The sequence below is a fragment of the Pan troglodytes genome, chromosome 2 (genome assembly GCF_028858775.2).
Source record: "Pan troglodytes isolate AG18354 chromosome 2, NHGRI_mPanTro3-v2.0_pri, whole genome shotgun sequence".
Lineage (NCBI taxonomy): Eukaryota > Metazoa > Chordata > Mammalia > Primates > Hominidae > Pan > Pan troglodytes.
Window position 1 is genome coordinate 161,388,083 of NC_086015.1, and position 13,961 is coordinate 161,402,043.

At 34.4% G+C, this 13,961-nt stretch overlaps 1 protein-coding gene across 8 annotated transcripts in view; it reads left to right on the forward strand.

Moving 5' to 3' along the window:
- The window catches only part of RSRC1 (arginine and serine rich coiled-coil 1), a 438,867-nt gene that overhangs the window by 94,070 nt on the left and 330,836 nt on the right, over positions 1 to 13,961 (forward strand). For all 8 annotated transcript variants that reach the window (XM_054682322.2, XM_063806358.1, XM_516841.7 and 5 more), the window contains exon 4: positions 3,113 to 3,286. In XM_054682322.2, the coding sequence (XP_054538297.1) occupies positions 3,113 to 3,286 (174 nt within the window). The remainder of the gene's footprint in view (positions 1 to 3,112; positions 3,287 to 13,961) is intronic.

A 13,961-nucleotide genomic window follows, 5' to 3' on the forward strand; every position in this document is an offset into this window, starting at 1 on the left:
GAAGTATAGTTTATGTGATATTAATATATTAACTTTAGCTTTCCTGTACTTGCTGTTTATATGATGTATATATTTTTATCCATTTACTTTTTTTTTGAGACGGAGTCTTGTTCTGTCACCCAGGCTGGAGTGCAGTGGCGCTATCTTGGCTCACTGCAAGCTCCGTCTCCCGGGTTCACTCCATTCTTCTGCCTCAGCCTCCCAAGTAGCTGGGACTACAGGCACCCGCCACCACGCCCAGCTAATTTTTTGTATTTTTTAGTAGAGACAGGGTTTCACCATGTTAGCCCGGATGGTCTCGATCTCCTGACCTCATGATCCCCCCACCTCAGCCTCCCAAAGTGCTGGGATTAGAGGCGTGAGCTACCAGGCCCGGCCTGGCCATTTACTTTTAACCTATCTGTGTCTGCTTATTTAAAGTACATATTTTGTAGATAGCATGTAGTTGTTGTTTTAGATGGCATACAGTATTGCTTTTTATTAATTTGACAAACTGCCTTTTTACAATATTTTGTTTATTAATATCTAATGTACTTATTGATATAATTAGATTTAAGTCTATCATTTTATGATTATTTTATGTCTTTCCCTTCTTTTTTCTTTTTGCTTCCTTTCCAGCTTCCTTTTGGATTAATGAGTATTTTTAATAATTCCTTTAAAATTAATCTATTGACTTTTTAGCTATACTTATTTTCTTCTTTTTTTAGTAGTTGCTCTAAGGATTACAGTATATGCTCTTAACATTTCAGTGTACTTAAAGTTATTATTTCACCATTTAATGTGAAATATAGGAACCTTTTAACAGTATAGGTTCATTTACCTGCCCCATGCTTTATTCTATAGAGGTTATTTGTATTATGTCTACTTTCAGTATAAACCTTAGAGTAAAATGCTATTATTTTTACTTTGAGCACTTATATGTGTTTTAAATAAATTAAGGGAAATAAGCAGTTTTTGATACTTACCCATTTATTTACTTTCTATTAGTCTTCATTTCCTCCTAAAGAGCCATGCTTTCATCTGTTATCATTCCTTTTCAGCCTGAAGAACTTTCTTTAGTATTTATTGTAATGCAAGTCTTCTGTTGATATTTGTTTACTTTTCCTTTGTCTCAAAAATGTCCTTATTTTACTTTCATTTTTGAGGGATATTTTTGCTGGGTATAAAATTCTAGGTTGACCTTTTGTTTTCTTTCACCATGTTAAGAATTTAATTCCACTGTCTTCTGATTTCCATTGTTTTTGATAAGAGGTCGGTAGCAATAATTTGTATCATTGTTCCCCTGTATGTAATGTGTTGTTTTTCCTCTGAATACTTTCAAGATTTCTCTTTACCTTTAGTTTTTATCAATTTGACTGTAGTGTTTCTAATCATGGTCTTCTTAATATTTATCTTACTTGGTTTGTTGAACTTCTAATATAGAATCTGTAAATTTGTCTTTTATTAAATTTGGAAAATTTTCACTCACCACTGAAAAAATGTTTTCTGCTTCATCCTCTGTTTTCTCTATTTCTGGGTTTAAATAAACATGTTAGGCATTTGAATCTTGTCACACAGATCCCTGAGGGGCTTTCTTATTACAGTCTTTTTTTATCTTAATTCTTCATATTGGGTAATTTTGATTGACTTATTTGCATGTATACAGATTCTTTCCTCTGTTATTACCAGTGTGCTTTTAATCTCATCCAGCATAATTTTAATTTCAGAGATTGTGTTTTTCAATTACAGAATTTTTTTTCATATTCTGGTATTTCTATTGAGATTGCTTAACTTTTATCTTCATTATAAGCCTAGTTACACTTACTGCTTTAAAATCCTTATCTGCTAATTTTAACATCTAGTTTAGTCTCAGGGTTGCTCTTCATATGCTGTCTTTTCTTTTAAGAATAGAACACATTTTTTGTGTTTCTTCATATATCTAGGAATTTTGGGTTTTTATCCTGGACAAAGTGAATATCATATTATGAATACTGTGTTATTTTCCTCGAAAAATGTACCTTTGTGTATTTTTTTGTTTAGCAGGGAAATCACATGGTTGGATTAAAATGGCAACAATTCTGTTTTGTTTGTTTTGAGATGGAGTCTTTCTCTGTCACCCAGGCTGGAGTGCAGTGGTGCAATATGGGCTCACTGCAACCTCCACCTCCGAGGTTCAAGTGATTCTCCTGTTTCAGCTTCTTGAGTAGCTGGGATTACAGGCATGTGCCACCACGCCCAGCTAATTTTTATATTTTTAGTAGAGATGGGGTTTCACCATGTTGGCCAGACTGGTCTCGGACCCCTGACCTCAAGTGATCTGCCCGCCTTGGCCTCCCAAAGTGCTGGGATTACAGGCGTGAGCTGCTGCACCCAGCATGAAGATAAAATATATTTAATATTCACTAAGTGGAAGTGGGTCATCATAAAGGTTGTCATCCTCCTCTTCATGTTGAATAGGCTCAGAAGGAAGAGGCAGAGGTGGGGTTTGCCTTGCTGTCTCAGTGGTGGCAGAGATGGAAGAAAATCCACATGTAAATGGATCCATGCGGTTGAAACCCATGTTGTTCAAGGGTCAACCTGAGTTGTTTTTAAAAATTATCTGTAGGGTTGTCAGTCTGGTAGATATATATATATATATGTTTTATCAATATTGTAACCAGAACCTGAAATAATTACTTCTTAGTATTTTACTGTAATGCATTTAATACAAAGAATAGCTGGATTGGAGTGGATCAGTATTTATATTGGAACAATTAGAAATAAGAAATAAGGTTGAATAGATAATGGAAGCAAAGATTGTAGAGAAAAGGAAAGCCTTATTCTTGTAGATTAAATTAGATACATTATTTGAGAAGATGTGAATAATTAAGACTAGATTTGAAGCTTTAAGGCAAACACTTTTTAACTGCATCATAATTTCCTATAAAGTTAGCGTATATATTTCCCTCATATTATTTTAAGTGAGAGCATTTACTTATAAAGAATCATATTCAGGTGCTTGCTTCACGTGGTTGTTTATTTCTGAGTCCACAACTAAAACTAAGTAGTTTTTTTCAGATAATTTAAAAGAGTATTTACTTTTCACAATACAAATTATACACTAAGTTTATTTAACAAAATCTGCTTACCGTAGGTCCAGGTCAAGACCTCGTCTCCGTTCTCATAGTCGTAGCAGTGAAAGGTCCAGTCACAGAAGAACGCGTAGTCGGTCTCGGGATAGAGAACGACGTAAGGGCAGAGATAAAGAGAAAAGAGAAAAGGAGAAGGACAAAGGGAAGGACAAGGAATTACATAACATCAAACGTGGGTAAGTTGGAGCAAATCTTATCTGGTAAGGACTTGGTGATTCCATGGCGATGTTCAAACTAAATTTTTGTTCTCTGAGGTTTTTCTTGTGGCTTATTTGCTATGAGAGTAGAAGAAAATGGAATAAAAAGAGAAAATACAGTAGAGAAGGAAGAAAGGATAAATCAAAATAGTTACCTCAGATTTTTACTGTGGTACATTTTCATTTCTATTTTTATTTAATAATAATATAACAATATTGGAATCAATATAAACAGCAATATCAAAGTTTAGTATGTAAGTCGAGGAAAATTTGCCTAATTCTGTAGGAAAGTTTCATACTCTGTTTCCTTTGTTATGAGTATGAACTTAAAATTTGAAGACTACTTAGTGATTAAAAATGTCTATTACCATATTGTAAAGCTGTTAGCGGAAAAGTATAAAGTTGAAACAGAAGGAGGGGACCATGTGATTTACTATTGTTTAAGCCTTTTTTAATATAGAATGGGAGCTTGGGCAATATTAGGGTATGTGTGTGTTTGTAAGAGTGAGTGTATCTGCTTATGAGGTCCAGATTTTATTTTTCATAGAATTGATATTATTAAAACAATGAGATTCTAGTTTTGTCCATTTAGAGACAGAACTTGAAATCCACTCATAAGTGTTTGTCAAATTAGAAAACATTAAAATGAAACAATCTTTTTTAACGGAGTAAATTTACAGCATCTTGTTTGTTTTATTCAAAATTGTAATTGGGGTCTTTTATTCTAGGAAGTAGAATCTAATCTTGGAATTTATCCTCTTTTGTCAGTCTTTCAATGTCTTGTGTGAATATATTTATTGTAATACTTCAATATAAATGTGTTTATATTTAATGTATTAGTTTTCCATGTTGAAGAGTTTACTAGGATTGCACTTATAGTATCCTGAGATCTTGATTCTATAAAGAATTATTAAGTTTATTAAAAGATACAGAACTCTTTCCTCATTCCTTTCTTTTTCACAGTTGTTTGTGTGTTTATTTTTTATTTCCAAATTTATAGTGATGTTATATAAATCTGCCTAGATTGTTGGCTTTTAAGTATTCTTTAAATGTTAAATTTGTGGTGGAGTTTGGAAGAGGATAACATTATTATTATGTGACTTTTGTTCGCCTGATCATCCCACAACCATTAATGTACAGTGATCAGTTATGTTCCTGTAAAATTCTGAGTTCTATCCTCTTCTAGTTTTAAGGATTGTGAAATGTTACAGGAGAGGAGTTAGAAGTTAGGTACCTGTCTGTAAGGGTGGGGAGGCTGAGTTAGCCAGCACTGGTAAAATGGAATGAAGGCAGAAAGCGTATTGGGAAAATCTCTTGGTAACGGGAGAAAGTCAGTAGGATGATAAATTCGAAGGGAGGATTTACATACAGTAGAGTTCTGAGTCTGGAAAATATGCTTAATGAATAAAACTTGTCAGTCAAGGAACTGCCTTGCTTCTGGTTCCTTTTAAAATTTTTTCTTCTTTTGGTTTTGTTTTTAAAAATTACATGGCTATGGAAGAAAGCTATGATTTTTACTGGTCATTAAATTTTTGCCTTCCACCTCACCAAAGTTTACTTTTTTAGAATAATACTTGTGTAATTGCATAAAATTTATATTATATAAAACATTATATGGGGGATTTTAAAGGTAAGAAATATGAGAGAGTGAATAAAACAGAAAGGTTAGATTGTGTTAAAAAGGGTTCTCATATGGTAACATTAATCTTGAATGTCTCAGCCAGCTTTACAGGTTAGACTCATCTCTCACTCATAGTTGATTGTGTTCAAGTGGACCAATTTCTGGATGGCAAGTTTACAAGATAATAGTGTTGTATTTGTCGTTATTTCTTAACATTAATTTCAACAAAGGCAATGAACAAAGTCAAAATAAGAGGTGCAAAATAAAAGGGCACTGGGGACTGATGCCAAAAAACTGTGGGTAGTCTGCATTATGGTTTTAGTGGGCCATAGTAGAGGATAGTGTTGTGTTAGGGTGCCCTTTCCCTTGCTTAGTGCTGAGGTGCACACAGATTCTTATATTTCCTAAGCCTGATTTTCAAGCCATTCTGGACTTAGAATCTTTTGTATCACTCAGAGCACCTAATGTACATGTTAATTTTTGTTAAATATTTAATATTTAAATATTGATTATCAAATATGCACATTCATTCATCTGTTTACTTGTTCAGTCAACAATATTTAAATGCCTTCTACTTGTCAGGTACTGTGTTAAGTAATAAGGATATAAATGTTAGTGCCAGTACTGCTTGGAGCTTTCACACAGGTGGGAGTATAAACATGTGTAGAAGGGAAGATATGCAAGTGATTATAGTAAAGTCAGATGAATTTTTCCAGTAGGAAAAGTAAAAAGAGCTGTGGAAACACTGTACCAGTTAGGATGCTTTGGCTGTAACAAAACCTAGAGTAGCTTAAAGTAAACCAAGGGACAGCAAACTTTTGTAAAGGGCTAGATTAGGGGTATCCAATCTTCTGGCTTCCCTGGGCCACACTGGAAGAAGAAGAATTGTTTTGGGCCACATATGAAATACTCTAACGATAGCTGATGAGCTAAAAAAAATCACAAAAATCTCATAATGTTTTAAGAAAGTTTACGAATTTGTGTTGGGCCACATTCAAAGCTGTCCTGGGCTGCATGTGGCCCACGGGCTGCAAGTTGGAGAAGATTGGGCTAGATAGTAAATAATTTAGGCTTTCTGGATCATTTGGTCTCTGTTGCAACTACTGAACTTTACAACTGTAGGTAATAGTAAACTAACAGGCAGGCCGTATTTCAGTAAAACTATTTATAAAAATGGGTATCTGGCTGGATTTGGCTCAAGAGTTGTTATTTGTCATTTCTGGCTTAAACTATGAGTGCACTTTCCGCTAATAATGAGCAGTTTAGAGATAAGCAGTCTGAGGCTGTTTTTATACTTCTCACAGGCCAGTCTAAGCATGTTGGCTTTCATTTTCAGTCTTGACACCTTCTGGTTGAGAGATATTTCCCTCCATAAACTTCAAGCTGGTTGATCTTAACTAGTCTCTGTGTCAGGGAAGGGCTCTCAGATGAAGTCATTTTACATATTGAAGTAAGAGATGGGGAGGAATGATCATGCAAAATGAATTTCATATGGAAAGGCTTGGAGGCATCAGGATGTGTGTGGTACAATTTGAGGGACTGAAGTCTAGTGGGGCTTGGTTTAGAGTAGAAGATAAATAATGATGAGAGATGATTATGAGAGGGCCTTGAGTATGCAGTTAATTCTGGAGGCAGTGGGATGCCAGTGTAGAGTTTCAAGTAGAGAAATGATGTGATTGGGTCTACATGGGGTATGAACAAAATGCTTTACTCACAGTGGACGTAAAAAGATAAGCATTGGCCAGGCATGGTGGCTCACGCCTGTAATCTCAGCACTTTGGGAGGCCGAGACGGGTGGATCACCTGAGGTCAGGAGTTTGAGACCAGCCTGACCAACATGGTGAAACCCTGTCTCTACTAAAAATACAAAAATTAGCTGGGCGTAGTGGTGCGTGCCTGTAATCCCAGCTACTTGGGAGGCTGAGGCAAGAGAATTGCTTGAACCCAGGAGGCGGAGGTTGCAGTGAGCTGAGATCGTGCCATTGCACTCTAGCCTGGGCAACAAAGTGAGACTCCGTTTAAAAAAACAAAAGATAAGCATCTAACATTTTAAATGTATTTTTTCAGTATCAGGAATTTTGCTAAGCATTTGACATATATTATCTCATTTAATAACCTGATGAAATAGGTGCTTTTATTATCGTATTAATATAGATGAAGGTGCTTAGGCTTATGGTCATAGAGCTAATAAACGGCAGAGTTAGGCTTCTAATTCAAATGGACTGACTGTCACCTGCCTCTTAACGACACACTATCCTCATTTCTTTAGTAATCCATAATTATTAATGATGAACAAGAGAGTTTGAGATCAAGTGATATACTGTTGTTTAAACGTTCTAGAAAATAGAACTGAAAGAATTTTCTGTACACTGTTTTTCCCTGATCAGCCCAGAAATCTCATTAGTAAAAGATTGATCCCTTCTTTTCTCCCTCTCTCTTCGTTCATACTTTCCCACCTCAGCATTTCATCTATTTAGAATTATATTTAATTATCTTCACAGACAATTCCTAGGCCTTAATTAAGTTTATTTTAGTGATGGTTTCATTAGCTGTCTTTTTTCCAGGTGGCTTTAAAAAATTTCTGGAGAGAGAGAGAGAGAGGAAAAAGGATTCACAAACATTTAAATTAGGACTTATGTATTAGTTCATTGTGATTGTGCAGTGCATGACAAGTGTTTTAGCTTGTGCTAAGTAACCTAAGTGCTTCTTCACATGGGAAAACAACCTATGTGCAAAAGTAACAGTATATAGATAGATAGATAGATAGATAGATAGATAGATAGATAGACAGACAGACAGGACACAAAGTATATATTTATAAAGCACAAAGCAAGGACAGTAAGTACAATAATGGTAAAGCAAGGTAAAGGGTGTTTATAAATTGGGAAAAACAAAACAGGAAAGAAAGGAATGCTCAAGCAGGAATTAATGAGCTTAATAATGAGGGAGAGCTTTTTTATACTTTTGAGAAAAAAATGCGAAATCAGATAATTCTGAAAAACCCTTTTTAAATAACAGCTAATTATAGTTCTGGAAATACCTAGAACATTAAAATTGTAGAATTCGTCTTACAATGTCATAAATTGGCCCGCTAATTTTATTTATCTACAGATTTAGGAAGACCTAATATAAACTGGAAAGGTCTCAGAAGTTTCTAGGGACTAAAAGATGCCTTTCCTTATAACACTGTGTGAATGATTAATATAAGAAAGACACCGAGTCCTGTCTGAAATTTTATCAAGAATGTTTAATGACTTTTAATGTTTTGTATTTATAAAATTTAGTTTCTAAGAATATTTTATCCTTTAAACACTGATACAGATTTTTCTTTTTTGTTTTCCCCCCAAATTTTAAAAATAAATATTTATCTTATCTTTAGAAAATTTTATTTTTTAAAAGTGAAAGCTATTTATTAAGAAAGTAAAGGAGTAAAGAATGGGTACTCCGTAGTCAGAGCAACTGTATTTCTTTTTTTCTAATTTGTAATTTTTAGAGACAGGGTCTCACTTTGTTGTTCAGGCTGGAGTGCAGGGATGTGATCATAGCTCACTGCAACCTTGAACTCCTGGACTCCAGTGATCCTCCCCACCTTAGCCTCTTAAGTAGCTAGTACTGCAAGTGTTCACCACGAAACTTGGCTAATTTTTTTATTCTTTATTTTTTCTTGAGTTAAAGTCTCACTATGTTGACCAGGCTGGCCTCAAACTCCTGGTCTCAAGCAATGCTCTGGCTTTGGCCTTCCAAAGCACTAGGATTACAGGAGTGAGCCACTGTGCTAGGCCCTAGATCATTACAATTTTTATAAGGGATAATATCTTTGCATTATGAAAACAGATTTTTCTTAATAGCAGAGTTGTTAAGTTGAAATTGGATACAACATTATTTTGTTAAACTGTTGTTGAGAGTCAACAATCAGAAATAGGAAACTTGTCATGGCATCTCATAATTGCAATTTGATTTGATGATGGTGAATGTTATACATCCTATCTAAGTCTTCTGTGGATTAACATGTTATTGGACCTTCTTTACCTACATCTTGATCCAAACTCCCTAACATATAGTTGACTGGTATAAAACCTCTTTAAAGATGTCTTTGAAAAATTAGTTGTGAACAAATATGTAAGTAGCCACTAGTGATGTTCTACTACTCATTCTTAAATAACAGTGCCATCCTTAAAAGGGGAATTTGGATGGGATTGATTTAAATCACCAGCTAGGAAAATTTGGTTTAAGGCAGTTGTTGCCTACTGCTGTGGTTTGAATATGTCTCCCAAAGTTTTTGTGTTGGAAGCTTGATCCAAATTGCGGCAGTGTTGGGAGGTGGGACCTTTATGGAAGGTGGGTCTTCCCTCATGAATGGATTAATGCAGTTATCAAGGGAGTGGGTATGCTATCATGGGAGTAGGTTTCTTATTAGGCTTCCCCCTCCTACGTGCTCTTTGCCTTTCTTCTTTGGAATGATGCAGCAAGAAGTTCATCATCAGATGCTGGCCTCTCAATCTTGGACTTCCCAGCATCCAGAACTGTGAGGCAATAAATTTTTATTCATTATAAACTAATGACCCAGACCATTGCATTCTGTTATAGCAGCACAGAATGCACCAAGACACCTACTAAAATGCTTTCTTCGTAATTTGAATAACTTTAGAATTCATTAGGAACCTAATTTTGTATTTCTAAGTGTGCCTTTCTTCATGACCTGCTACCATGAAAAGTTTTCACCTTTATTATTTCCTCATTGGATTTTCAGTAGGTGGATGCTGTTCTGAGAAATGTACCCAACAAGACTTTTGGGATATTTTACTGAAATACTTGTATTTATACATTCTTCCATTTTTCTTTGTATAATTTTCAGAAGCTTTATACTTTTTGAGAGAGGTAAGAATTTGCCTCTGGATATATAATTTATTTTTCTATAATATGGGGATGGTGGTACTTAAAAAGCTGTAAGTATTATAAGCAGTGTGAATAAGAAAACTAGTACCATGTAGTAATCATACTTTATAGATATATGTTAGTTATGGCTTTAACCTTGGCAAAATTCCAGTGTCTTCAGTTTTAGAGTTTCATGTAATAAATTCCTGTCAATAAGGGGTTTTGTTTTTTATTCCCTCTACCTAGTGATTGGTAGAAGATGTTGGGAGTGATTTGGGAAAGCTGGACTCTGAGTTTTGACATCAGTTACATACTTATAGAGTCTGTCATATTTTTCCTAACCTGTTATTTCTTTATACAGCAGGAAGTAATTTATGCTAATTTACCCCTATTTGCATATAGGTTATAGAGTTCTGTGGTGCAGAGCATGCTTAGAACTCCTTTAAAGTGTCTGTTTGGATCAAAGCAGGGCTGTGTGATAGCTGTTGTCTGACACCAAGCTGTGTGGTGTTGTTTTCATTAAACATTTATCACACTTCCAATGTGACAGCAGGCAACTTTGTGCCAGGATAACATGTTTTCATGCAAAATTTATTGAAAAAGACGAAGACTTTGTAAAGAGATCTTGTTGCCTTTCACCAGTGGCGAAGGGTAAATGTTTGGTTCGAAAGCAGTATATCGAAAGTATACCTTTAACACATGTCATTATAGCATGCAAAAAAAAAAAAAAAAAGCTTCATACCGTCAATTTTGTTAAGCAGGTAAACAAATACATCTTTATATACATGTGTGCACTGGAATCTTTTTAAATTAAAGTTTTTACAGTTTCCTCATAAATCAAATGAATATTATAACATAGTGGCCCATTGTGTTGTTGGCCATTTTATATTACAGCAAAATTTACCACCCAATTTCTATTCTGTGGGTTTGAATATTTGGTATTAGTTCTGATTTAACCAAAATAATCTAATTTTTTAGAAAAGATGAGGTCAAGAAAGGGAACATAATATAACAAAAAACATATTCAGCAAAAGCAGGAGACAAGGATTTCCTCAGTACTCCAAGGTCACCACCTTTCTTTTATACATTATATCAGTACATTTAAATTATCACACAGTGTGCCCAATGGGATTTGACTTGAATTATGCCTGATAACGTCTTAAATGGCATGAATTGTAGGTTCATTCTCTTTTTTGGTGATTGCTCGACTGTGAAAGCTTTAGAATGAGAGAAGGTACTTTAAATTTCCTTTTTCATTCCACAGGAGGCTGAGGAATTAGGGATATGTGAAGAAGTTAGAGGATGGGAGTAGCCTCATGCTGGACTTTTTAGTAAGTTTCATTACATGGTCTATAAAAAATTTAGTGGACCCTTTGCAAGAGGTATTACAAAAATTATGTTAGCATTAACATTCAGGAATAAAAGGGAAAGAGTACTGAGTTGTAGTGTAATGGAAGACCCTTGTCTTTGGACCGGTATGGAATGCACAGAAACCTTCAAATTCTGACTCATTATGCTTTGGAGCTACTGAGGGATGATTGTTTTTAAAACGGCAAAACCATGCCTCGTACAAATATACATGAACACTTGCCAAAGATATTACTTACCTAATTAATGAGAAAATAAGTGAGATGTTACAAGTAGCTCAAAGGATCAGGAGTAGACACAAACATAGGCTACCAAAAATCTAGCCATGAATAACGTAATAGATTCAAAACTAGCTTCTTCCACATAGGGGAAGGAAATCAATTACACCTCCACTGGACAAAATTCATTTGCCTGTTTATAGAAAAGAATTATTTGCATTGCTATCAATTATCTATAATCTATGGAGTCTAAAAATACCTCAGATAAGGAAAGGTGCCCTAGACAATATAGCCGGTAGTCTTTTTTGATCATCTCAAGTCATTTACAGTTTTTTTCCTGTGAGAAGGCAAGTAACTTTTTTGAACTTTAAATTTATTCTTCCATAAGATGGAGATAATGGTAATTGAGAAGATGTTAACTATTAGAAGCAGTGTGTGTCAGAAGACTAGTACTATGTAGTAGCAGCTCAATAAATGGTCATCATTTTATTTTTTATTGATAAAACAGTTTTAACTATTGGTTTTGTGATTACCAGTTTCTCAACTATCATTCTTTTTTCTCGCTTTTGTGTCTTTATAAAGGTTGTTCCTTCAGTCTGAAATACTATCTTCTCTACTTTTCTTGCCAGTTGCTATTCATCTTTTTGGGTTCATTTTAAATTTCATTTATTTTGTAAAGTATTCCTAACTCCTCAAGAGTGTGCTGAGTACCCCTGCAGTTAATTCCCATTGTATTTGTACCTAATCTGAATAGAGTTTTGTAATGTTACGATTACAAATTACCTTGTCTGTCTTAGTTAACATTGTATTTACTTGGATTATAGTAAGTACTCAAATATTTGTAGAATGAATAATACATGTTTATTTTGAAGTTGATTTTAGGTAATTTAATCCAGCTTAGAAACATGTAAAAGTGATAACATTGCATTTTTTTAAGCAACTTTTTTGTACTACCCCATTTCTGGTTCAAGTGTGCATGTGCATTCACATACATACACTACTTCCATCCAAGTCTCCAGACTGCATTAAAAAAAAAATCCTATGTAACTTTCACTTTTTTCTGTATTTTAAATGTTATCAATCATGCTACAGTTAGTATCATTTAGCATCAGTTGTTTAAAAAATTGAATGTCACTGCTAGGATTCATATTTTAAATACCAATTAAAATTCCAGTCCTGATTGATCACTCTTTATGCCTAGTCTAATTTATTTCAGGAACTTAATTGATATCACCTATTCTGTTGATTTTGTATATGGTTACAGGGCAGACTACCAGACTTAAACACACTATTTCATAGAGATCTTTAACTGAAGGCCTTAGTGTTTGCCTTTAGTAAGGTTATGAATGGCTTTGTAAGCTAGAGAATCTGCACTACTGTTAGAGGAACGTAAAGGGAATAAACTTGGAGTGCCAGTCAAGTCTTTTCTTCCTAAGTAAACAAGTAGGTCCCCTAAATGCTAAGCTGTTGCTTATAATCACTCATTACAGTTCTAATTTGTATCTCATTGTAAAGCATCTTGAGTATCCCTGATATGAATGATGCTAAACCAAATAGAAGCAGTCTGCTGTGTATTTTTTTAAAATTCGAGTTTATTCTGTTCTCACAGGCTTTCTCCCCAGTCTAGTGATCATTGGAGTGGCATCTCCAAAATGGAACAGATTGGAATAAACCATAATGCTTGATTGACATGTTAGATAAATCTTGGTCAGCACAAGTATAGAATCAGAAATTTATCCTCCTTTGATTAAATGGCAAAGATTGAAGAAACAGATATCTCTATGTTGATTTATTTTTATATCCTAATGTGATATTATAGGACAATTTTAAAGTGCCTGGTTTAAATATTCCTAATATCCTAGTTAATAAAATGAGTATAGCCAGATGATAGGAATAACATATGTCTCTTTGGATAGATGTAGTTATGGGGTGTACTTTTCTACTAAAGCAGAGTAAGTTGTAATGCATTCCATTTGTGTAAATGTCGTCAACATATCTTAGATTTCAAGGCAATGAAAGTATATAATAAAAGAAAATCTCCAAATGATATCATTGGGGTTAATGCTTTTCATTTAGTGATAAAGATATGATCCTTGGGTTCCGAGATTGCATATAACTACAGGAAGATAAGGATAAATCTCAGAGAATGAACCTTGTGGGTATAAACACAAAGCACTTTTTAATGCTATTACATATGTGATGATCACTAACATAGCAAGTGCAGTTAGGGAAATACAACAATGAGTACTGCTGTTTTAATTCTCTCTGAACTCCTGCAGGAGGTTTTGAAATTGCAGTCTTTGGCCCCTGTGGATATGCCAGCCTGTGACAGGCCACCTAGAAATAGATCATGAAAATCAATTTGGTTGTCATGTTGCAGCCTTAGCTTCTTTTTCTTGAGAAAGATAAAGGAGGGCATTCTACATTAGAAAAAGAAATGGGTAGATATCAGATTTTGAAAAATAATGTGTATTTGGAATAAGCCAGATGTGAAATTCATAACTACTTAGAAATTAAGTACACTTAAAAATTGTAAAAGACAGGAGTAGAAGAAAAATGTTTTCATTATTCA